We start from the raw sequence: 27065 nt of genomic DNA, 5'->3' as shown, positions 1-27065 counted from the left end.
TTTGTCTCCAAGACCTGTGTTCCTGTGATCTTGGAGTTTGGAAAATGGGATAACCAGATAGGCTGTAAGACAGAACTTTTCTGAATTGTTCCCCTGCATTTTGCCAAGACTTTGGCACTCAACACTACATAGTGTGTTACTTCCCCATTTCTGTACTTCACCTTCCCTCCCAAGTTTTATTTTATTTTATTTTTTATATTTAAATAAAATAAGCATTTGTGTAAGTTGCTTGTGGCATTTTCTGCATTTTGAATGAAGGGCATGAGTTTTGTTGCCTCTTCAGCCTGGAGTTAATGGGGTTTCTTCTTTCCTTTACAGATTGCTCATCAATTTTGTGAATGACCAGCAGGCCCCTAATTGGCAAGGTTATCTATATACAGCACTTCTCTTTGTGAGCGCCTGCCTACAAACCCTCGTTCTGCACCAGTACTTCCATATCTGCTTTGTGAGTGGAATGAGAATCAAAACTGCTGTCATCGGGGCCATCTATCGTAAGGTGAATTAAATTAAAAATTCCGTGACATATAGATTGGTGAATTATCTTTAGGATCTTCACTTTCTTGTCCTTTTGACCCTGAGCTGCAGAACCTACAATCATTTTTCAGTGAGCTCTTGGACAGGGACCTTTATTTTGCTTATATATTTTATTTTATTTTTTTTATTTATTTATTTTTTATTATTTTTTTTTAAATTTTATTTTATTTAATAATAACTTTGTATTGACAGAATCCATGCCAGGATAATTTTTACACGACATCATCCCTTGCCATGTTTCGTTTTTTTCCCTTCCCTCCCTCCTCCCCCCCCCCCCCAAGATGGCAAGCAGTCCTATATATGTTAAATATGTTGCAGTATATCCTAGATACAATACATATTTGCAGAACCGAACAGTTCTCCCGCTGCACAGGGAGAATTGGATTCAGAAGGTAAAAATAACTTGGGAAGAAAATCAAAAATGCAAATAGTTCACATTCATTTCCCAGTATTCCCTCTTTGGGTGTAGCTGTTTCTGTCCATCATTTCTCCAATGAAACTCAGTTAAGTCTCTTTGTCAGGGAAATCCACTTCCATCAGAATACATCCTCATACAATATCGTTGTCGAAGTGTATAATGATCTCCTGGTTCTGCTCATTTCACTTAGCATCAGTCCATGTAGGTCTCTCCAAGCCTCTCTGTATTCATCCTGCTGGTCATTCCTTACAGAGCAATAATATTCCATAACATTCATATACCACAATTTACCCAGCCATTCTCCAATTGATGGGCATTCATTCATTTTCCAGTTTCTAGCCACTACAAACAGGGCTGCTACAAACATTTTGGCACATACAGGTCCCCTTCCCTTTTTTAGTATCTCTTTGGGGTATATTGCTTATATATTTTAATAGATTTTTATTGATATTTTTTGTTTTTACATCTCATAGGTTGTCTCCTTTATCTCTTCCCCTCTTCTACTTCCTAAAGAGTCATCCCACATTACAACTTTTTTTAATAAAGAAAAAGGAAAAATGAGGGGGAAAAGTTAGGAGAGATTGTGGAAAGACGTGCCCACCAAAACGTAGGTAGAGCCATGAATTGTTATAGATATTCTGGAAAGCAGTTAGGAATTAGTCAAATAAAGGGACTAAAATGTTTCCCCTGCTAAATCTGAGATAGTCACTGAGGAAAAGAAAGGCACACCAAAATATTTTTAGCAGCACTTTTTATGATAATAAAAGATTGAAAACATAGTAGATGCCCATTGACTGGAGGATAGTTAAATAAATGGAAAATCACTGTGCTGTAACAAACATTTACAGTGATGAATATAAAGAAACATAGATTATCCCTGTAAATGTAAATGAGAAGAGCAACTATTCCAAAATAATTGAAATTGGAGTTGTGAAATCCTTGTTCCCAAAAAAAGAGATAGGAGGGGATTCCTCTGCCCCTTGCTAGAGATTGAAGTCTATAGATGTGGACTATTGTAATATAACGTTGGACTTTTTTAATGTCATTTCAAAAAAAATTATAGATATGTTTTGTTTTTGTATGACTTCCATTTCAGATATCTTCTTTCTCCTATATCATTTTTTGTAACAAAGAAAAAAATAGCAGTTCAGAAAAACTACCCAGCAAATAAATCTAGTCCAAAAGTTTATACAATATTATAGACTCCAGTGCCCTGATACTGCAGGGAAAGGAGGGAGGTACCTTTTCTAATCTCTTCTTTAAAGCCAATTTTAATCATTGCAATTACATAGTGTTCAGTCTGGAGTTTTTGTTGTTTTTTCATTTATGTTATTGTATATAATTCCTTTGCCAATTTTACTTACTTTTTCTTATCTACTTTGTATGTCTCCCTATGCTTCTATGTATTCTTCATCTCTATCTTTTTTTACAGCAATATTCTGTTACATTCACGGACCCCACTTTATTTATTCATCATCCAATTGAAGAGTAGATTCTACTTTGTTCGAGGGACAGATTTTAAATTCAGTTTCTGGAGCTATTAAAATGAAGATTGATTAATGTTAAGTTTTGGAATGGTAAAGAGTTGTGCCTAATAGAGAAGTTGATTTCCTATATTAGCATGTAGAATATATGAGCTTTTAACATATAGGTTTTTTTTTTTTTTAATAATAGCAGTATTTCCTGAAAGGAATAGTAAACTGATTTGTGTAGATCTGAGTTTAACTAATAGTTTTTCCCATTACTTTAATGCATATGGCATTAGCCATTTCATTTAAGCTTAGAGCATTATTAAGTAGATTATTTGTTCTTTGAGCTGTATAACAATTGATATATTGTTCTTTTTGTGTATCCTCTTGAGTCTTTCTTTTCCTACTTTGAAGCCTGTATAAAACTAGTTCCTTCTGAATGTTGTAGAGAGTCTTTTTACATTGGGAGATGGGGTGATAGTGATGGCGGCAGAGTTTGAACCTCTAGAGTCCTTTCCATTGCAAAGACTCTGTGGGCTGCCTGCTGGGATGCTAGGAAGACTGGAAGTTACCAACTGTTCAGGGGTGAAGAGAACGGCACTTTATTAATTCAGGTGATAGTTTGGCAAAATGCCCCGAAAGCAGATCTATCTTTAGAGAAGCTGTAGCTCATGCAAACTGGACTAGATCCTTGGTCTGGTATACCTGGTCATTCTATCTTCTGCTTTTTCTCTTAGGCCCTGGTGATTACAAATTCTGCCCGAAAGTCTTCCACGGTTGGGGAAATAGTGAATCTCATGTCTGTAGATGCCCAGAGATTTATGGACTTGGCCACCTACATTAACATGATCTGGTCAGCCCCACTGCAGGTCATCCTGGCTCTCTATCTACTATGGCTGGTATGTATTTGTTGCTTTTCCTTTATTGTTTTGCTCATATGATTGTGCTCAATAGAAGTAGTAACTTGAGTTTGGGAGCATTATGAGGTTTCTTTGCTGTCCCTTTCAAATATTAGAATGGTGAAATAATATGTATTTCCATCCTTCTTTACTTCTTCAATATGGTAACTGGCATTTGTATTGTATTGTATATGCTAAGTGTGCATAATCTCCTTTGAATCTAGATGGTAAGTATTCTGCATATTATTACAGACAAGGAAACAAACTTATAAAGGTTAAGTGACTTGTCTCACTTAGCTGGTGATCATCGGAGGTAGGATTTGACAAAGAAAAAAGAGGAAAAAAAATAAATCCAGCCATATTATATTAACCAACATGACAACTAAGTTCAGTGTTATATGTAATGGTACCCTAACATAGTTTTCTACTTCTGCAAAGAAGGTAGAGAGCTGCTTTCTCTCTCTTCTTTAGGACCAAAGTGGATCATTATTTCATAACATTCAGTTTCTATTGTTTTGCTCTTCTTTCTCTTTCCATTTATGTTGTAGTCATTGTATATATTATTTTCTAGGTTTCTCCATTATTTCTAGTTTAGGCTTTTTAAAAATTAAATTCATTTCTTTTTAAATTTTATTTTTTAATTATGGACTTTAACAACAATAGCATGAACATTTATTTCATTGTGTAATGAAAAACAGAAAGGGGATATTATGTGAAACAGTGAACTTTTGTTAGGTCCAACTTGATTTTTTTCCTTACTGTATATAGCTTAGGGTAGGGTTTTGGGGTGAGGGGGGTGGGAAGGTAAGATTCAAATTGAATGTGGTCATTCTAAAACCACCCCACTTTTTTGTCTCCCTCTGAACCTCCTTATGCTTTTTTCTAATTATTCATTAACACTTTTTTCTTCCACTTTTTAAAGTATCACTATCATTATCCCTTCTACCCCTCCCTCAAAAAAAAAAAAAAAAAAAGAAAGTCCTCTCTTGTAACAAATAAGAATCATTTATAGTCAGATTACTAATCTTTTTTGTTGTTCCTTTCTATATTTTTTTTGGAGAAAGGTGAGTTCTTGTGACTATTTGCTAGTTTTGGTTTTTTATTCCTCCTTATTGAAGATCTGATCATTATCCTGTTTGGGGGCATGTTCTTTTGCTAAGTTTATTTTAAAAGTCCCTGCTTGATTTATCTTGTATAAGCATTCTGACTTTTAATGTATCCACAGAGAGAGGGAAAGATGACAAGAGATGAGGTGTGACCACAAAAGATGGAGACTGAAACTGGATGTTTAGCAAACAAATCAGACTTAGACGTCTAAGTGAGTGTAGTCAGTTGCCCTGTTGACTTGGCCCAGTGTTGCTGCTATTGCCCAAACCACTTTTGAAACCAGTTCCCAAACCCACAAGCCATCTGAAGAAAAGATAGTTATTCTTTGTATTTGGATTGGCGTTCTATTATTTGGACTACATTAATACTTTGACTTGCTCTTTCACCTTATTTATCCCTCTGAACATGGAATGCTTTATTTATTTAATTATTCTTTTTTCCAAATTAATTTTGCCCTCAAAGAATCAATTGTCTTCAAAAACATTCTCTCTCCCCCTCAAAAAAAAAAAAAAAAAAAAGAATATATTTCAATCTTTAAAGGTAGTGGCTAGAGGAGTTACTAAGCATATTTTGAATAATGACACCTTTGCCTAGGATATGTATTTTGTAGCAGATGATACACTGGGAAGTGTTAATTCTTGTCTGTTCTCGTAGAGCTATTTTAAATGATTGGATTTTATTGCTCATTTGCCATTTCAAAGAACTTCCCTTTTATAGGCAGGATTCTTCAAGGGCAATTGTTTCTTCTTAATTCTTCTTTTCTTCCCCCTTAGAATTTAGGGCCTTCTGTGTTAGCTGGAGTGGCTGTCATGATCCTCATGGTTCCCCTCAATGCTGTGATGGCCATGAAGACCAAAACCTACCAGGTAAGGCCTGATGAGAGTCCCAGGCTGGGCTTGGTACTGTTCTCCTCTGCCAAATTTACTCAGATAAAAATCCTATTACTGAATTAGAACAAATGCTTGAAGGAGTATGGAACAGATTCTAGGTTGCTTATGGAATTTAAAATGTGAGAACTTGGCTATGCTTTTTGGAAATCACGACCATGGAATCTCTTAGATGAGTTCCAGGGCCCAACCTTTATGGAACATACTCTTTAGAGATTGCCTTCTCTGATTGAGGGTAGGTCTTGAAATTGACTTGCTTCTCAGTCTGTCTTTAATGAGCAGATTTCCTTAAATTTATCTTTTCCTTAAATAGACCTCATCTCAATTATGTGGTTTTGACTTTGCTTAGAAGAAAGGGTGCCTCCTTTGTCCCCCAGTAGAAACTCTAAATGACTATTCTTGGCTTTGCCTTTTTTGTCTGTAATTCACATTTTCCCCTTTGGCCTCTGGAGAGACAAATACGCAGCCTGCCCAAATGGAGCTTGCAGTGGAGAAGGCCTGTCTATGATAAATGGGATCTCATTAAGGAGAAAAGTATGGCTTTTGGCTGGGCTGTGTGAGTCTTATGCTTTCAAAGTCTCACAGGTTGGGTTCAAAGCATCAATCTTGTCCATTATTCTTTATTCAAGCTTGTCACCAGTAGCCCCCTTGCAAAGATAACTAGATGCCAATGGAATTAAATCTGCCTTTAAAGATCAGTAAAAGTACAAAAAGTTGCATGAGATGAAGGGCTGGAGAGAGAGAGAGACTGGGTTCTTCTAGATATCTGCAGTATAGGATTTTCTCTTTAATTTGTCAGAATTTCATAAATAAATCTTGTTAATTTGAAGTTCTTAAAAGACCATCAGAGCAGCTCTCAAGTATAAGTTAAAGATTATCTGTATTCTGGAGATGTTATTGTCTTCCTTCAATAAATGACCCTTGGAAGGGAAAAAAATTCCAATTCCAATTGTGATGACCATTCACTCTCATTCTCCACTCTTTTCCATGGTCAACATCCCTTTTCTCCTAATCCAGTGATTATGGGGAAAGAGGAAAAGAGTGAACAGAGAGGAAAAAAACAGCTGAAGGAAATAGAGAGATGGAGAAAAAGATGAAGGACTGGGGAAATTGAGAGATGTGAATGATGAGTCACTCAGCATCAGTATTTGCCCAAAATATCTCACCTCGTTCAGAGCTAACCCAAGCTTTCTTTTTCTCCTCTTCCTTCTCCTCTTCTTTCTCCTATTACTATATACTCTTCCTTTTTTCTTTTTTGTCCAACCTGCATTTGGTGACAAAAGTCTATCAACTGAGCTTTTCAGGACACTGCATTCTGGGCATTGGAAAAATTAGGAGATGATATACAAATTAGAACCTCAGTTCCCTATGACTCAACAAGTCCTCTGTTGACTCTGTCTTTTGTGTAAATTTAGTAGCTGCCTTGAAATTGATTTGTGCAACAAAATTTAAATGATTTGGTATGTGATTTGGAGAGAAAAATGGAATCTTTTAATAGATTTTCTTGGGAAAAGTAAAATTTTCTTTAGAAGTAAATGATACGGTTTTTATGTTTTCTTTTTTTTTTTAAAGAGTATTTTATCTTTTCCAATACATTCAAAGATCGTTTTCAACATTGACCTTTGCAAAACTTTGCGTTCCAAATTTTTCTCTCTCCCCCTTGCCAAGATAACAAGCAATACAATATAGATTAAACATGTACACTTATTCTAAACATATTTCCATATTTGTCATGATGTGCAAGAAAAATCAGATCAAAAGAGGAAAAAGGCACAAGAAAGAAAAAGAAATGATCAAACAAACAACAAGGTGAAAATACTATGCATTTATCCACATTCAATCTCCATAGTTTTCTCTGGATGTTGGATAGAACTTTACATCACAAGTCTATTGGAATTAACTTGAATCTTGGTGCAACCTTTTCACTACAATGCTTTTAAAAAACATTACAGTAATAAGTGGCAAGAGTAATTCTATAGTTGACAAATCCAATGTACTTCTGAATTCACATGTGGAAGGCTTCCACTTAATTTTCAATTGACTTTTTTCTCAAAAGGTGGCCCACATGAAGAGCAAAGACAATCGAATCAAATTGATGAATGAAATTCTCAATGGAATCAAAGTCCTGAAGCTGTATGCCTGGGAGTTGGCTTTCAAGGAGAAAGTGTTGGAGATCAGACAGGAAGAGTTGAAGGTGCTTAAGAAATCTGCTTATTTGGCAGCTGTGGGGACCTTCACCTGGGTTTGCACACCCTTCCTGGTAAGTGAGATTGACAGGAAACTTGTCCCTAGGTCATTTAAGAGTTACAGTTCCCTTTCAGTAGTTCAGATCTTCCCGGAAAGATGGAATCATGAGTGAAAGGAAGTTCTTACTGAAGCCAGCTTTAAACTGACAGAGTTGGTATCAAAAAGATTATAAAGTGTAGGAAACATATTTAAGTAGAGTTTGATAATTGTTGATTATTCATCGTTCCTAGGTTTCTGCATTTAAAAAAACCCTTTCTCTAAACTGTGCCATTTATAGCTCTAGAGGATCATGGAAGTTCTAGAGTATCACATCTAGCCCAAAATGTCTTAAAATGTGGGTTGTGACCCTATATAGGTTCATGTAAGTTAGTGTGGAGATCACAAAAAATTTAGCAATAGTAAAAAGATATCAAATATTCTACCAAGATTTTTTTTTTTAATGTAAAAATAACCAAGCACATCCACCTTCTTAGAATGCGAATTTGCTTTTATATTTAACAAATGGAAAACTTACATATACACCAAACAATTGTTTTAAAATAAATTTCTTTATTATCAACAAATGTTTGATTTGTGTACCTATTTTGTACACCTATGTATATGGGGCTGCATAAAAATTTCTCAGGTAAAAAAGGGTTGAGAGTGGAAAAAGGTTAAGAAACCCTGATATTCATTTTAGGATAGATCATATAATGGTATTCAGTTGTATTTTTCTTATATAAATAGAGCTTTCTAAATGTAAAAAAGCATTAATAAGTTTTTCTGTTCAGAAAAACTATATATACTATAGTCTAAGCACCACAACCTACTTAGCAGGAACTCAGCTAAATTATACATGTAGGACCTCTAAATGATTTTTGCCAAAGTATGTATCTGATTATGTCATTTCCTTGTTCAGTTAATTCCAGTGGCTGTTTGCCATAGAATCAAACATAGACTTCTCTGTTTGGCATTTAAATACCTTTACCACCTGTCTTTAATCTATCTTTCAGAGGATAAACAGTATCTTACATGGTCCAGCCAGATTAGCTGTCTTGCTGCTTCTCACATATAACGTGACATTTCCCATCTCTGTGGATTTATTTAGGCTATCCTTCATACCTAGAACACATTCCCACTTAATCTCTAACTCTTAGAATCCTTAGTTCCCTTCCCTTTGAGAGCTCATCTAAAAGTTTATCTCCTATGTGAAGCCATTCCTTCACTGTTTTAGAACCTTTACCTCCAAATTATTTTGTATTTTCTTCATGAATGTTTATGCATAAACATATTGTCTCTCCCAATAGAGAATGAGTCTCTGAGTTTGGATATTTCAACATTTCTGTTTTTTATAGCTCTAGGGCCAAGCACAATACTCATTTGATGAATTGATAAAAGAGGAGAAAATAAACTATTATGAACATACTAGCCTTCCAAACTCAGATTATCCTGTCCATCCCCAAATATCATATCCAAATGAATGTTTGCTGTAATTAGATTTCAATTAGCCTTAAGCATGACTTGGCAGAAAGGACATTGCTCTGGAAATCTAGAGATCAACTTGAGTTTTAGTGTTAAATCTGCTACTGCATCACGTGCGTGACCCTGAACAAATTATTTGTGGGCTTCAGTCTTCTCATGGATAAAATGGGGGGGAAGAAGGGGGAGTATGAATGCATCATTTTAGATAATATCTAAACCTGATCTGGAATATATTGACTCAATGTCCATTTGAACCTAAAAAACAATTTCCAACCATTAACAGGGACTTGAAGGAAAAAAGCGAAATAAAATAAAAAAATAAAATAAAATAAAATATTTAAAATATTTATATTATATACTCTTATGATATAATATAACATATAATAATAAAAATATTTAAAATGAAAAATGAAAAAAAATTAAAAATAAAGTTGCGAAATGGGAAATGCATGGAAAACTTGGAAAAAAAATTGTGATTCTTAGATTGAGAGGTTGAAAGGTAACTTCCACAATTATTTCAGGCATTTGCATTTGAAAGCCATTCTCTGGTAGTATGAATGTTGGACCTGGAGTCAGGAATGCCTGAGTTCAAATCCTATCTCAGGTACTTGGTAGCTGTGTGACCCTGAGCAAGTCATATAATCTCTTTGTGTTTTAGTTTCCCAATTTGAAGAATGAGGATGATAGCACCTATTTCATAGTTTCTTAATATTTGAATTCAGCTCTTTATGGCAGCATGATTTAGATTATTAATACTTTTATTAACTATTATATAAGGTTTTGAGGAAATCTTAAAGGACAATATAATTAAGAGTTACAAAATTTGTCATATTGTGACCAAAATAATTTTTATGCATAGATCTTATCATATATTTCTGTTCAAAAATATCTAATACCTCAGGAAAGGTCAAACTCTTTTTCTTGTCATTCAAGGCTTTCTGAACTCTAGTATCATCCTGCTTAAAGAGTCGTATGATGCTTCAGTCCAAAAGGACTACTCTTTGGTAGCTCTGCTTTTCTGACTCTGTTCTTTAGCTCATACTGTCCTTCCTCCCCATATTGACTTCTAAAATTCTTCCCCACCCTTTAAAGCCCAACTCAGATGCCACCCTCCCATGAAATTTTTTCTAATTTCTCACCTATTGGTAAGGACTTTCCTTCTCAGTTCCTAAGTAACTCCAGTGGCTATACTGGTCCAGGTAAAGATCATTGGCCCCAGAGATTTAGAACCTGAGTTCTAAATCTGGGACTTTATTCAAGTCCCAGCTCTTTACTTTACTCTCTGTATGACCTTAAGCAAGTCAGTCCTTTTGAGGTTCAGATTCCGCATATGTAAAGTGTAGGAGTTAGGCTAGATAACCATAGTGTCCTATTCCAGATCTAAATCTTTTATCATACTTTTATTTTCCAACTCTCTAGTATATTCAATATATATTGATACAGAATTATATATATGACATTCCTTTAACAGCTCTGTGACAGCAAATGTGATGTTTTATCTAAACTTTTATATCTTTTTCTATGCTTTGTACCATGTTCTGCAAATAGTAGCTGCTTAATAAGTGCTTGAATAGGGGAGCTAGGTGGTGCAGTGGATAGAGCACTCAGCAGGTCTTGATTTCAATTCTGTCCTCAGACACTTCTAACTGTGTGACCCTGAGCAAGTCACTTAACCCCAATTATCTCTGGAAAAAAAAAGTACTTGAATAAATAAATGAATAAACCAAACTGTGTAGTGAAGCATAATATCGGGAGTCAGGAAACTTGTATTCTCATGTGGCCGTGGCAAATTATTTCTCCTCATTGTAATAGCAATAACAACAACAATAATAGCATTTATAGATTGCTTTAAGGTTTGCCAAGTACTTTACTATATTATCCCCATTGCTTCTTGTTTTGAGTTTCCTTGTTTTCTATATAGTGAGGGAAGTTGGGATTGATGGGGGTGGAATACTTTGCTAACTCTAGAATTGTCCAGAGGACCTAGTTTCAAATGCCAGCTCTTCCACTGTGCCTAAATTATTCTGTTATTATTCAATGGTAACATCCTTTTTATTTTCATACCTCTCTGTCTCTATTCCGTCAACATTTAGAGCATGCTTGGTCTATGAAAGTATTTAATAAGTGCTTGTTGACTGACCAGTTCATTTTATATTGTAGCAAGAGGGTGATGCAAGGGAAAATGTGCCTCATGATTTCTTACTTAGAATAGGGAAAGGAAGTTCTTCTAAAAACTCCTGTTTTGCATTTTGCTTCATTCAGTGAAACCAATAGTTAGAGGTGTCAGCCTGACTAGTTAGTTTTAGTCATCTTTTCCTGCTAGACTATCTGAAAACAAGGAGTGAAAGCTTCCAAGGGAGTTGGAAGGATGGTGCATTCTTTCTTGACTTTTATATTTGTAGCTTATTCATTTATTTATTTTTGATGGGTGGAGTTGAAATGCTGGTTGTATGACTGTGCTTAGAAGATGCAATCCATTCCAAATAAATCTTTTGCATAAAGTAGCCTAGAAACAGGGGCAAGGCTGAAAAAGTAGTAAATCTTGGCCACTGACTTAAAAGCTGAGGCCTCTGACTACATTAGGATAAAATATGTTCCTTCTGTTTGAAGACACCTAAATGTTCTTTTCACTGGAAGATTCTTTTCCTTCAATGTTGGTGAAATGTTTATCCAAATGAAGGTATGATAAAAGACAGGAGACTGGAATGGTGGGTGCTGGCAATGGGAATATCACCAACCCATTTTTTATATGCTACTTTTCCCCCTGAAAATATAGCCTGCTATGTTTAAAGTTGGTTTACAGTAACGTAAATGGAAAGAATAAAAAAGTCCCTCATGAATGCTTTGTAATTAGAATGACCATGCTTGGCCCTAAAGAAAAGATGAGAGAATGCATTTCTTCTGTTCATCCTCAGGCTTTCAAATTAATCTTCCTAAAGTTGCAGGTGTTGTGTAATCATACATCCCTTCCCTCCTCTCCCCCACTCACCCATTCATTGACATAGAGAATTGTGATTCTCTATGACCTTCAGCATCCAAAGGTTTTTAAAGCTCTTTATAGCCTGGTTTCTTCTTGCCTTTTCAGGGTTCTTATACCTTGTACTCTGCAATCCAGTGACACTGGTTTCCTTGCAATTTTTTACAAATGACACCTCTTCTCGTGATTCTGTACATTTTTACTGCCTGTTGCCTGTGCCTGGAGTAATCTTCCTTCTGACTTCCACCTACAAGTTTGTTTAAAGTCTCAGCAAAAGTCTTCAAGTGGCCTTTCCAAGTCTTCCTTAATCTTAGAGCCTTTATTCTAAGATAAAGTCTTTATCTTGTTAGTACATATTTGTTTGCTCCTCTGAGAGACTGTGAGCTTCTTGGGAGCCAGGATTGTTTGTTTGTTTTTCCCTTTCTCTGTATATCCAGTTCTTTAGCGTAATTCCTGACACATATTAGGTACTTTCAAAAAATGCTTGTTGACTGATAGAGAATTCTGCTATTAGACTCAGTTGATGTGTGGGTTATTTTTTCCATTTAAAAAATTATCTCTAAGTGTATTTCTTAATATGACTATATTTATAAATAAAAGTGATATAAAATTTTAAAAAATAAATAAAAAATCTTAAATTGTATTAAATGCCCTTAATGAAAATATCATAACTGGATATTTTTTAAAGTACAGATATCTTTACTTTTCATATTACCTTCATTCATTTATAAACATAGCCCTCTTCATCCCCCTACAAAGAATGGCTTAGGATAAACCCATCATTACTATTGGACAAACAACTCTAAAGAACATGCTTTGATATGTTAGTGGTTGGTACTTTTTACTTGATTTGTAAAGGATACTCTTAGTGGGTATTTGAGTGTCTAATATTTTGGAAATGTAGGACCTTTTTCCCTCTGCAAAATATTGTGGGGAAAATAGAGTAGTGTTTTTTGCATCTTTTCTTCAGTCCCTAACTTGATAACTTGGTCTAGCTTAAAATGGTTGGTCCCAATTCTTTCACTTTTTTAAAAATTATCTTCCCATGCAAGGTACTAATCTATTTTTTTAATTTAAAAAAAACTGAACTTAATAGGAAATAGGAATATTTTCATAGACACAGTAGAAAACAAAAAGAGGATATGAAACTGTGAATCTTCATTTCATGTTGCTTGCTTTAAAAAGTATAATTACATTTTGCTTATTACTTTCAAATCTGTCTTGCTTCCTCCAGAACTTTCTTCTTTTGCCTTGTGTACATTAAAAAAAATTTCAATGACTCTTTTGAGAGAGCATCACTTGTTAACACATCTCCTTTAACATCTCCCTAATTAATAACCAAGAGGAAGTGAAAAAGGCATAACCAAGCAAAATAAATACATGTATTACTCATGTTCAAAAATATTTGGTTCTACCCTTTGAATCTTGTACTTTTTGTTGGGAACTTGTTTTCATGGATCGTCACAGGTCTTTTGGAGACATAAGTCAATTATTACATTAATTGGAGTTCTTAACTCTTTCAGAATCATCCTTTCCATTGCTACTGTCCTTGTGTATATTTTTCTTTGAGTTCTACTCATTTTATTCTGTATCAATTCACACTACTCAAGATTCTCATAAATCCTTTAAGCCTTTTCTTATGGTACAATAACATTCCCTTACATTTATATACCACAATTTGTTCAACCATTCTCCAGTTGTCTGAAAGGTGATCAAAGGCAAATCCTTTTCTTTTTTTCCTACCTTTTAATCCTCACTTCAGATTTAGGAAAGCCGTTTTGCTTGTGACTGTTCCTTCTGTGATATAATCTTCTTTCTTATCCTCCCCTCCCTCCTCCCTATTTGTTTTCCTATTCAGTTTCATGTATTTCTGCACCAAACTATTTGTGTGCAGTGTACTAATCTTCAAATATGATGCCATTGACCCATTATCATTAGAACACATTCTTTAAAGGTTTTTTAAATTTTTTTGAGGATTTAAAAATGTTTTTATTTCTCTCTATTGAACTTAACAGGCTGTGATTAAGATACTTATTAAATTACTCTTACTGTGCAGTTACTTTGGAGGAATCAAAGTATATGATATAGTCATTCCCTTTTATGACTTTAGCAATTCAGTCAAGAGGCAGGCAAATCATATATGTATGAAATGAAGAGAATAAGGCAATATATAACCAAGTGCTGAAATGAATGGTACAGACTAAGTGTTAGAAGAAGTCAGGATAGGGAGAGATGACATGGAAGAGTGTATGGTGTGTGTTGGACTTAAAGATGGACCTTTAAGAATAGGTAAGATTTCAATAAGAAAGGAAAACAGAGTATTCCAGTCTGTTGGAAGAGATGAGAATGTGAATCATCATGTGAATAAAAATGGAATATTTATGGGAAGATGAGAAAATTGGCTATTCTGTAGTGAATCAATCAAATGAAAAAGACCATGTAATGGCAAAGGTAAGAGTCAAACTCGAATCTCCCATTTTCTTGGCTCAGTGTTTTCTTTTTGCAAATATAGTGCCAAATTGTTTTATTTTTTAAACTTTCCAATTAAGTATATTTTTTTTATCCTCCTCCTCCAGTTGAGAAAGAGAAAAACAAAACCCTGGTAACAAATATTCAGTCAAACAGATTCCACATACAAAAATGTACCTCTCATTTTTCCTCCTGATTTATTTGTATGGAAAAAGCTTCCTAGGACTCCGTGGAGGATAGGTCCATTAATCAGGAAAGGATGCAAATAAAAAGAATGAAAGTTGTAATGTTCTTGGTTCGGTTTTCTGGATGTTTCTGGGGGCAGCCTTCCTTTCAGTTCAGTAATCACCATGAGAATAGCTCGGGCTTAAACTCCAAATCCTTTATTATCTCTTTCAAAGTCTTGTCTCCTTGCTTGGGGCTCAGCTAGCTTTCTTAGAGGCCTTCCAGAGACTTGGTTTCAGTGGAGAAGCTAAAGAGGACCCCTCCTGCTATCACACGGTGTGAGATGGGATGAATGAATCTGAGTCCAAGAGCTTGTGCTTTAGCTTCCAGTTCACTTGTCTTCCCTAGCTCTGAAATCTGGCTGAGGCTCTCAGCTTATATGTTCTACACTAAGTATAAACCAATCATTATATCACTAGGAATCCATTATTTGTTGTAAGATTAAATCAGTGCTACTGAATTTAGGGAACTATTAAGCACTATGCTAAACTAGATAGCCATTGTCTCTTCAGTTCCACTTAGTACCTTGTGAGAACCCTTGTTTCAGGTTCAAAGTTCTGGCCCATAACAGAAAGTCTTTTCTTTTTTTTTTTTAAATTAATAATAATTTTTTATTTTCAAAATACATGCAAAGATAGTTTTCAACATTCACCCTTGCAAAATCTTGTGTTCCAAATTTTCCTCCTTCTTTCCCTCCTTTCCCTACTCCCCTAGACATCAAGTAATCCAATATATATTAAACATGGCAATTTTACTAAACACATATTTCCACATTTATCATGCTGCACAAGAAAATCACATCAAAAAGGACAAAAAAGAGAAGAAAAAAGCAAGCAAAAAACAACAAAAAAGATGAAAATACTATGTTGTGATCCATATTTAGTTCCCACATTCCTCTTTCTATGTCTCTCCTCTCACTGATGAATCTCTCCCTCACAAGTGGAATTAGCCTGAATCACCGCTCTTTTTGAAAAGAGTCAAATTCATCTTGTTGTTGCTGTGTACAATGTTCTCTTGGTTCTACTCACTGCACTCATCATCAGTTCATGTAAGTCTCTCCAGACAGTCAAAAGACCCGCGTTCAGATCCCAGCTTCATCACTTAATAGTTACTTGTCCTAATCATTCGGTCTCTCTAAATCTTAGTTTACTCATTTGTAAAAAGTATACTACCACAATACTAACTTAACCTCATGAATAAGATGATTTATTCAGAGTATTTGGTCCTTTGTAAATAAAAGTAAGCTCTTATTGTTTTTCCCACATGCCCGTTGATAGAGTCTGGAAGCACTAAATGCAGCTGGTGAGTGTAAATCAGATTATGAAATTGATGAAAGAAAACTGAAATTTTATCTTTTTATTTCAGGTGGCTCTGTCTACTTTTGCAGTCTATGTGACAGTAGATGATAACAACATCCTGGACGCTCAGAAAGCTTTTGTATCTCTGGCCTTATTCAACATTCTCCGGTTTCCCCTGAATATTCTTCCAATGGTCATTAGCAGCATTGTACAGGTACAAGTCTAGAATGGATATATGATATCCAAGATAAGGAATTCTTAGAAAAACATTGTTTAAAAAAAGTATTTCTCTACAGTCCCAGTTCACTCCTTTTACTCATATGTTAGAACTTCATCAAACTTACATAGAAACTTGAGTCCCTTCCCAAGTACCCATAATTTATATCTACATGTTAAGAGTTAGCTATATAGGTAGAGGCTGACATATGGGGGTTTTGGAAATGACAATAGAGAGAAAGCTTTAGAACTTGAGCTTTTTATGTTTTGTCCTTCATAACAAGATATAGAACCAGCTCTGATTTTTCAAAGTCTATGCCAGCAAACAAGGTCTGGCAGGTAGGAAGAGCCTAGTCATAGTGTGATGGCCCATACATGAATATGTCTGTCATTCACAAACCAGTCTGGTTGAGTTCAAATAATATCTCTACTGCATGGTTGGCCATTAATTCTTGAATTTTCTCACCCACATAAATAAGGAAGGCCTCTGTGTTGTTGGGAGGGGTAATCCACATAGGTGAAGTCCCAGATCCTTGGAAACAGAATTTCAGAAGCATCTCCACACTTTTAAACAAGGGTTCATCCTCACTTATGTCTGTTTATCTGCAAAATTCAATTTCAGAAAAACTCAGTGAACATAACCCAATGTTGTGTCTTTGAGTATGTTAGGTTTTTTAAGAACTGAAATATAGCTGCAAAACCATTGGATGGGAACCCAACAGAACCACTAGCTTAAATGGAACCATGTATATATATACAAGTCAGAGTCAATTGTAGGGCATATGGCTTTTGAAAAACTTTTGAGGGGCAGAGAAAAAGTTCCCAAAAGTGAATGTATGAGTGTTTGAAGGGTTCCTGTGAGAGTATCAAGAAGACAGACTGAAATTTGGAGCTGTCAACAGCCTTTCTTACTTTTTGGTAGGAGGATGGTGGATGGGTTAGGAAAAGATTAAGTTATAAAGTTATATATATATAAAGTTATATATACTTTTTTAAAAGTAGCTTTTAAATCTGATGCTATTTTTTAAAAAGAACAACCACTACTACTTATAAATGCTGTCTGTTTAGGCAAGTGTTTCCCTGAAACGCCTCAGGGTATTCCTTTCCCATGAAGAACTGGAGCCAGACAGCATAGAGAGAAAGCCTATCAAAGATGGTGAGTATTTGTTTTCTCTTGCTGTGTCATAACACTCTGTCTTCCACTCCTCCCTTTCCCCCTTCACACCTCTTCTTTTTCCTGGCTTTCTTTGTAATTTAGTTCTACCCTGCAGTTTATTTAGCACAGAGGAAAATGCCAAGGGTTGGGAGAAGGGCAGAGTGGGATATGAAGAGTGTTGTTCCTAGTATCTTGTTGAATTTCTATCCTCTCCTCAGTCCCACAGGGATGCCTGCAGTGTGAACATTCTAAACAAGCTTAGGGCTGCCCACTTTATCTTCCTGCAGAGGAGGCAGTTCAGGGCAGATGGTTTCAAGTTTCAGTCTTCTTTACTAGTTATTCTCTGTAGGCCTAGAGACAAAAGTCTTACATAGCACAGGAAGGATACTGGTTCCTCTTAAGTCAAATTTGTCTGTGAAATTGTGTGGGTTGAAACTTGAGGAAGATGGGGGCAGGTTTCTCATTACAGCTAAAGCTTACTATCTTCAGGTATTTAAAAATCTCAGAGCACAGAGTCTCTTTTGAATAATTTATAGGCATCTTTAATCTTTTTGTCTAGACTGGTGAAGCCTATGGACCCTTCTCAGAATGTGTTTAAATGCCTTAAATAAAATACAAGTTTTTGAAATAATTATAAAATTGTTTTCCCACTGAGTTTTCAGAATCCTTAAAATCTATCTATTAACCCCTGTAATCCTGAAAATCTACCCTTTAACCCCATCCCACAGTCCATCTGTGGACTCCAGGTTCTAAGAACTTTTTAAAGTACCTATTTTAGGCACCTAACTGCTCCATAATTTTGATTTTCTTCAATGAATCTGTCCTCCCCCCATTTGGCATTTTTCTTTTTAAATTTAAAAAATTTTTAATACTTTATTTTTCCCAATTACGTATAAAAAGCAATTTTAAACTTTTTTTTTTTTTTTTTTTACAAATTTAGGTTCCAAATTCTCTTCCACTCTCTCTCCCCTCCCCATCATTGAGAAAATAAGCAATTTAATAAAAGTTATACATGTGTAGTTATGCAAAACATATTTTCATATTAGTTATGCTATTCAAGAAAATACAGACCAAAAAAAAGACCAAGAAAAATAAAAAAATAAAATAACATTTTGATCTGCATTTAGACTTCCATCAGTTCTTTCTCTGGAGGTGGATAGCATTTTTCATCAGGTCCTCAGAACTGTCTTGGATCATTGTATTGCTGAGAAAGTCATTCACATTTAGTTATTGTACAATATTGTTGTTACTGTGTACAATGTTCTGGTTCTGTTCACTTCACTTTGCATCAATTCATATAAGTCTTCCCAGGTTTTCTGAAACCTTCTTGCTTATCATTTCTTAAAGTGTTCTATCACAAGCATATCCCCAACTGATGGTATACTTTTTTAAAATTATGAACTTCATGAGGTATCTAGGTGACAGTATCTGGAGTGCTGGATCCAGAATCAGGAAGACTTCAGATCAAATCCTACCTTAAAGTCTTAGTATTTAGGTTCAGTGGTCCTGGGCAAGTTATGCAGTCAGACTTGGCTTTCTCATATGCAAAATGGGAATAATAAAAGCATCTACTTTACAGAGTTATTGTGCGAATCAAAAGAGAAAAGCTTTGTAAACTGCTTTGTAAGCCTTAAATTGCTATTATATAAGTGCTAGCTTTCACCATCATCATCACCTGCTGTCGGCCAGAACTTGTAATTGAAGCAGTCTTTCTTGACTTTTTAAAACATTTTGTTATGTTCTCAATTTGGAGGCAGCAAAAGTTTAAGTTTTTAGTTCTTCAGTAAGTTTTCATTTATCCAGTGAGATACATATCTCTATCTATCTATCTATCTATGGAATAGAAAATTCCATCCTTCTTTGAACAGATGTCTGAGTATCCAGGTTGTGCTTATTACTTTGCTGAGTCTGCAAGAAATGAGTATAACGCAGAGTTCCTGACCTTTAGGATAGGATAAGCTTCTTATCATCTAATTCACAGCATCAGAGATTTAGAGCCACGAGGGATTCTTATTTGTAGGTGAGGAATTGAGGCACAGAGAGGTTAGAGATTGGTAATACTGGGAGTGGAATCAGATCCTTTATTTCAAATTCATCACTCTGTCCACTATGTGGTTATTAAGATGAGACTTATTTTAGGACACAATGGTAATATAACAAAATGTGGTTAAATTCTAAAATTAATGTCAAAAGCAAGTCATGGCCATAGGAGCTTAGGTGAAGGACAGATGATTTTGAATTGCATTAATTAGGCGAGGGTGAAATAATTTTGAATCTCAGAACTGGAGCTGAAATAGGAGAGAAAAGATAGAATGGGCCTGAAGCAAGGCAGTTTGAATATTTGATGGAATAGGGAAGATGATGAATATATATAATGGTGGAGGGTGGAGGATTAGAGAATTCATATACAATTATCATGGGAAATAAGTTTGGAAATGTAGAATGGAACCAGATTGTGGAAGATCTCGAATGCCAATTTTTTGAGAAGCCCACATTTCATGATATAGGTAAGAAGATTAACTTTTGCTAATTTTGGGTAGGAAAAAAAGATCATGATGAAATCAGTACTTCATGAAGATTGCGCTTCCATGGAGTACAGAATAGTTAGACTGGAAGTTCATTTTGTCAGATAATACTACATAAAGGCTTACATTGAGATGGGAATGAAAATAAAAAGGTGACTATGAGAAATATATCTAGGTGGGTGTGTAATGCTGGAGAAACTGAGGCAGGAGAGAGATTAGAGAGTTTTTAATATTTTATTAATGGGAGAGTAAGATTGACTGGACAGGACTCTCGTCTCAGATTATCCAGTCAGACAGAGATAAGTATACTGGGACCAAGGAATTCATATTGGTCCCAGGGCTGGAGGACCCAAAGAATCCAGCGTCCAGCATACAACTGCCAGCCGCCATACTCCAGCAATGAATGGAGGAATCCCAACTTCTTAAATACCTTTTTGGAGACAAAGAAGAGAAAGGGAGGGAAAGTTTTTAGCAGGGAGGGGAAGCCATAAAACTCTAAAAAATCCGGAGACAAAGAAGTAAAGATATCGTGGGTTATCTTGGAATATTCTAAAGGAATATTGTAAATCCATAAAAGAGTCAGGAGAGCTACTCTTTTATCTTGCTAATTTATAACCCGAGAGCGAATAATCCTTAGTTTTACTGGGTCAGAGACAGAACAGTTAAGGTAACTGAGACAGGGAAACTGAGTCAGGACAGTTAAAGAAAACTGTGGCATAACAGGTGCAGTAGGTTGAATTCCAGACTCAGAATTCAAAGCTGACTTCAGATAGTTATTTGCTGTATGACCCCAGGGCAAGTCACTTAATCCTGTTTGCTTCAGGTTCCTTATCTGTAAAGTGAACTGGAGAAGGAAATGGCCAACCATTTCATTATATCTTCCAAGAAAATCTCAAATGGAGTCACAGAAAGTCAGACACAAGTGAAAAAGACTGAGCAACAACAACAAAAGAGAGGGATGAACTAGATGACTTTTGTAGTTCCTTCTTTCCTCATATCTGTAATCTAAACGTGACTAAATGCTTCTTCTTCCTTTTTTTTTTTTTTTTTTTTTTGCTAGACATATAGGGTTAAGTGACTTGCGCAGGGTCACAGCTAGTGTTAAGTGTCTGTGGCAAGATTGAACTCAGGTCCTCCTGACGCCAGGTCTGGTGCTTTATCTAGCTACCTTCCTCCCCTCCTATCCCTCCCCCCCCCCCCTCATTATTCTCATAGTTATCATTTGTTTGGAGTAGGGATTGTGTTCTCAGTTGATCTCTGCAGTAGATATCTCTAATTCACACTCTCTTGACTTCTGCTGAATTTGTTTAGTATTGGATAATTCTTTCTGTGTGGCTTTAAATCTTTAGAAAATCCCAGAATTCTGTTATATTTCCCTTCCAGGGCTTATATTGAGGTTTCCTCTGCCAAAGCTATCATCATGCTGATTTCAGTTCCTCTTTGGGTTCCATCCACCCCAGCTTGCTGGAGAAGACAGGAAGCCAGTTTCGACAAGTTAGACCTCGTGATGGCATCTGGTCCCTTCTGATTTGTTACTGTTGCCTTTCAGGTGGTGGTGCCAGTGTCACTGTAAAAAATGCCACATTTACCTGGTCGAGAAATGATCTTCCAACTCTGAATGGGTAAGTCAGGGCAAGCATTCCAAAATCTCGGAGGTTTCCTGCTTCCGGGGGATGTCTCCTTCCCTACCATCCCCAAACTAGCCAACTGGAAGGCATCTATGGATAGACCTGTCGTGGAACACCACATATTGAGCTACTTTGATTGCCTACAAAGTAGAATATCCCTCTGAAGAACCTTCCCATTGTCCTGCCAAGTATTGCTTTCTCTCTGTAGCTATCTCTCTGTCCTTCTGCTCTCTTCCCTTTCAGTTCCTTATCTTTATTAAGCAGCACAGTGTTAAGGGAAGTGACCTCTGTTCCCTTGGCAGTCTGTCTGTGGGTGGCCTATTTCTTTCATGTCAGTCCATTTCTTAATGGCTTGCCTACTGTAGACTCATTGTTCAGTGTTAAAGCTAAATGAACAGGTTCTAAAAATGATAAGTCCAGAAGGGGCTCTAAAGGGTTTTGTTCATCTTCTTGTCTCCTAAAAATAAAATGTTTAATTTTACATGACTGCACTTATATAAATGATATCAGATTTCTTACTATTGCAGGGAGGGATAGAATTTGGAACTCAGAACTTTTAATTAAATGTTTAAAAATTGTTTTTACATGTAATTGGAGAAAAATAAATTATATTTTTAAAAATACATTTAGATTTGGTAGATAGTTGCTTGGTATTTCTGAAAAATTCCCAGAGAAATAGACTTTTTTTGACATCTGATTCTCTTTATCATGAGGAAGACCTCTCGTATCTCATCTTCATCCTCCCTACTAATATATTTTAGCTTTCTGTCTTTAGTGGAGTGAAAAGAAAGAAATCTCTCTTTGAAGGTGCAAGGACTCCTCTCATAGTCATTCACTTCTGTTTCTTCACCTTTCTCTTCTTTAGTTCTCTCATTCCTTCTGATGAGGGATCATTAAATCATCTCCTTGCCTGTCTTGTTTGCTAAAGATGCTGGTTTTTCTCCTTATTTCCTTTTAGCATAACTTTCACTGTGCCAGAAGGTGCCTTGGTTGCTGTGTTGGGCCAAGTGGGCTGTGGGAAGTCATCCCTGCTGTCTGCACTCTTGGCTGAGATGGACAAAATAGAAGGTCACGTGTCTATAAAGGTATAGTCTTAGTAGCTAGAATAGAAGGGAAGGGGTTTAACTCCATAGAAGAAAACTGGGGAAAGCTACCTTCTGACTTACCAGGAATATGAAGAGCATAGAAATAGGGATGATGATGATGAAAATGAAGATAATATTATTGGTGATGATGATGATAGTAATAATACTAAAATAATAATAGTAATAGCTAGCATATATATGTATTATATATATATATATATATATATATATATATAGCTTTAATGTTTGCAAAGCACTTTACAAATACATTATTCAGTCCTCACAACCCATTAAATAAAGCATAATGAATATAAATGTAACTATATAAATAAATAATATTTATATAGCACTTATTATATGTCAGGTCCTGTGCTAAGTAACTTATAATTATTTTCTCATTTGATTCTCACAACAATCCTGGCAGGTTAGTGCTATTATTATCCTATTTTGACAGATAAGAAAAGTGTGGCAGATAGATGAAGTGTTTTGCTCAGGGGTCACACAGCTAGTGAGTTTTTCAAAGCCAGATTTGAACTTGGATGTTCTCTGGAACAGCTAGAAGGCCTGAAGTTAGGGAGATACGAATTCAAAGGTAGTGATTTAGCTGCCCTGCTGACCTATCCAATACCTCAAACTGCTTGTTACAAAGCATTTCCAAATTGAGACCTTGCAAGAGGCTGTTATATTGCAATGTAAAACTCATTTGCATTGTAATAAAGTACAAATCTGGCTTTTCCTCACTGCCCAAGCCTGTTACTTCCCCCGTCACCTTCCCCTCCTTACCTCCATATGCCTGGGCCTTAGTTACCTCATATCCTTTGAAAATGTTCCACTGTTAAGTAGGGTGATCACTACTTCTTTTCCAACTTTGTTGCTTTCTAGCAAACCTTCCTTATTTCACTGAATTCATGGTATCATCTGTTTGGTATTACATCTTTGCTGTGGATTGAAATATATCTCTACCTCCTTATTCTATACCATTCTGTAACATTTCAGGACACGCTGGCCCTCTTCATCCCTATTAGAGAAGCAAGTTACTTGATATCTCTATGACGCATTCTCCATGTTTTAAAAATAAGGAACTTGAACTTTCTGACCTCTATAGTGCTATCCAGCTCTACATCTTTGAGTATATGATGATTCCCAAATCGAATATGTCATTGATTATGAAATGTCAAATAAACTTCAGCCCAGCCCAGAGAGAATACTCATAAATTTAAAATTATAGGAGTAGGATCTGAATGAATAAGGCTTTAACTGTATTTTTTTAAAAAAGAAATGCTGCTTAATTTCTCTTATCAAATACATACTCAAACTAAGATATTTGGGTTAAAGGTAAAGTAAACTAATTGGGAAAATGCCAATTTATCATCAGCCTACTTTGCATTATAATTCATTAACATAAAAGCCATCAATAGTCAAGAATGAATTACTTGGAATTCCAGACACATCCTGCCTTTGACTTGAAAAAGTTGCTAATATATGACTTTTTTTTTCTTTGCACATAAAACTGGCAATTTGTGAAAGAAGATACTATTTCTGATGTTTTATTTGGCAAGACTTGTGTTTATTATCCCAAATTATCCTAAATTCTGAATGAATGAAGGCTGCATTCATGAGATTAATTTTAATTATAATATAGTTTTAATGGAATTTTCATCCCTGAAACGGCCATATTAGAGATAGCTATCTGCAAAGCAAATATTCTAGTGAGTTAGAAAGCAAAGATCAAATCTCACCCATGGAAACAGCTGTGGGTCTATCACTTCATGGGGGAGGAATGGGAGACAGTGGTTTTATCTGAAAAACTCTAGGAATTTGGATGGACTGCAAGCTCAGCCTGAATCAGCAATGAACTGTGGCAGCCAAAAAAGCCAATGTGATCTTGGATTACATCACAAGAACCAAATTTCCAGGAATAAGAATATGATAAACCCAGTGACTTTTAATGGAGCATTATGTTCAGTTCTACTTAATAGGTGTAATTGATTATCTAGACAGCATCCACAGGCAGGCAATTAAGATGGTAAATGAACTTCTAAGAGTTCATATCCTATAAAAATGGAAACTAGAAGATTCAGAGGGAACACAGTCATTGTGTTTGCATGTGGAAAAAGAATTAGTCTTGTTCTGTTTGACCTCAAAGGATAGAAGTAGAAATTACAGGTAGAAGTCACAAAATGTGAAGGAGGGAGGGGTAAAATTTGGAACTCAAAACTTAAAAAAAAAAAAAAAAGTTTAAAAATTGTTTTAACATTTGAGAAAAATAACATTTTAAATAAGGGGAGAAACAGAAGTTGCAAAGGGAGAAATGTAAGCTTGCTGTAATTGTTATCCAGGCATGGCAGCAAGTACATATTGATTGCTTTTTCTGTACCAAGCACTTTGCTAAGTACTTACAGATATAATATGCAAAAATAAAGAATAGTTTTGCCCTCAAGGAGCTTACATTCTGTTGGAGAAAGACAAGACACAAAAAGAAGCTTAAGTGTGGGTGGAATGGGGTGCTGAAAGGGTCCTGGGTGGGGAGTGTAAAAGTTACCCCAAATCAGAAGCAGATCCAAAAGGGTCCGGGCCCCTCCCGCCAAAATGGAAGTGTCAAAAGAACAGATCAGTAAAAAAAAGGATGTTCCAGAGTGTGGAGATAGGTCTCAGATACCAAGATGGTAGTGGGCTTTCCTTGATTGTCATCTTCAAGTAGAAACTGGCTTACTACTTGTTGGGTCTGTTATAATAAGGATTTTTTTTCAAAGGTGGTTTGAACTAGATAGCTGCTAACATCCTCTCAAACACTAGAAAAAATTTCTAATTTATTTCTCTATGTATATTTCTTTACCTATAAAATATACCTGTTTCACTTACTTCCTAGGGAGTGCCTATAACATTTATGTTTTGACAACTCAGTAGACATAGATCCTTACAGACTGTATGTTAATTTAGAAAATGCATATCAACATTATCTGTGTTCTATTGTATTTTTACTTATTTTGTTAACTATTTTATCTGATTTAGGCAACATTGAGATATTTAAACCTTCTAGCTTGTGTTTGATACCTCTGTCTTAGAATATTTATTAAGATAATAAATGCGTATACTGTGACATATTCAACATGTATAGGACTGCTTGCTATCTGAGGGAGGGGGGTGGAGGGAGGGAGGGGGGTGGAGGGAGGGAGGTGGAGGAAGGGAGGGAGGGGAAAAGTCAGAACAGAAGTGAGTGCAAGGGATAATGTTGTAAAAAATTACTCTGTCAATAAAAAGTTATAATTATTTTTTTAAAAATTATAATAAAGGATAATAAATATGTAAAAGGATTTTTTTAGAATAAAACGCTGTACAGATGTTTGATAGTAATAGTGTGTGTTTTGTCTCCTGTCTTTTCCCTTTCTCATGCTTTCCCTCTTACCTTATACAGGGTTCTGTGGCTTACGTCCCCCAGCAGGCTTGGATCCAGAATGCTTCTCTTAGGGAAAACGTCCTATTTGGCCGACCGCTCCAAGAGCGGTTCTACAAGGCTGTGATTGAATCCTGTGCATTACTCCCAGACTTGGAAATCTTGCCCAGTGGAGATCGGACAGAGATTGGAGAAAAGGTTGGTAAAATGTTGGCTTTAGCCCTTTCCAGAGAGAAATTCTGTCCTAAGGATCTAGGGATAAGTGCTGTGAGAGACAACAAAGTAACAAGCTGGATTGGAAGTTAGAAGATGTGGGTTTGGAGTCTCACCTCTGCTGTTTACTTGGCCCAGTGGCCTTTGATAAGCTATTTAACATTTCTGACCTCTGGCGCCTTCCTCTATAATATGAGATTGATAATTATCCTAGCCCAGTAGCCCAGCAGAGTACTTAGTAAGGACAGGATGACTTGGATTAATCACATTCTCCTTAGACCTCCGGTTTTTTTATCTATCCTTTGCTTTATCCACTCAGCCATTTGATTATTATGTGGATTCAATGAACACATGTAAAGGTACTTTAAAGTGCTATAGAGGTGTGAGGAATTGGTCTTAGAAGAGGTGACAGTAGCCTTTTTTTTATTTTTATTTTTTTTTAAGCAATGCCTTGGGGTAGCCCTCATCTGTCACAGACTGGGAATGTAGCAGCATTTGAGTCAGGTGAATAGCTTGCTTAATAGATTTGAAAACCAGTCAAATTCTTTATATGAAGTCAGGGGCTCTCTGAATGACCTGTGCCTAAAACTCTCAGTTATTGAAATGGAGCTCAGGACCAAATAAATCACAGCACAGCTAACTCAAGACTTTCCCAGGCAGGTTGAAATTCCAGACTGGCTCTCATGCTCAGGGATTGCAAACTTGCTTTAATATTAAATAAAACAAAACAGTAAATCTACTGGTGCTTCCTCTCTCTCCTAAGCCCCTTCAAACCAAAACTAACATCATAAAGCAGTTTGGTGCCCTGGACCTGGAGTTAGGGAGGCCTGAATTCAAATATAGCTTTGGACAGTTAT

At 35.8% G+C, this 27065-nt stretch overlaps 1 protein-coding gene across 2 annotated transcripts in view; it reads left to right on the top strand.

Moving 5' to 3' along the window:
• ABCC1 (ATP binding cassette subfamily C member 1) overlaps nt 1-27065 on the top strand; it is a 146368-nt gene that overhangs the window by 82588 nt on the left and 36715 nt on the right. For both annotated transcript variants that reach the window (XM_051962650.1, XM_051962643.1), the window contains 9 exons: nt 319-496; nt 3159-3320; nt 5201-5293; nt 7371-7574; nt 16059-16205; nt 17276-17363; nt 21438-21510; nt 22475-22601; nt 26017-26193. In XM_051962650.1, coding sequence (XP_051818610.1) covers nt 319-496; nt 3159-3320; nt 5201-5293; nt 7371-7574; nt 16059-16205; nt 17276-17363; nt 21438-21510; nt 22475-22601; nt 26017-26193 — 1249 coding nt within the window. The remainder of the gene's footprint in view (nt 1-318; nt 497-3158; nt 3321-5200; nt 5294-7370; nt 7575-16058; nt 16206-17275; nt 17364-21437; nt 21511-22474; nt 22602-26016; nt 26194-27065) is intronic.

The sequence above is a fragment of the Antechinus flavipes genome, chromosome 1, assembly GCF_016432865.1.
Source record: "Antechinus flavipes isolate AdamAnt ecotype Samford, QLD, Australia chromosome 1, AdamAnt_v2, whole genome shotgun sequence".
Classification (NCBI taxonomy): Eukaryota; Metazoa; Chordata; class Mammalia; order Dasyuromorphia; family Dasyuridae; genus Antechinus; species Antechinus flavipes.
The sequence above is the reverse complement of the archived record's forward strand: the minus strand, read 5'-3'. Positions and strand labels throughout refer to the sequence as shown.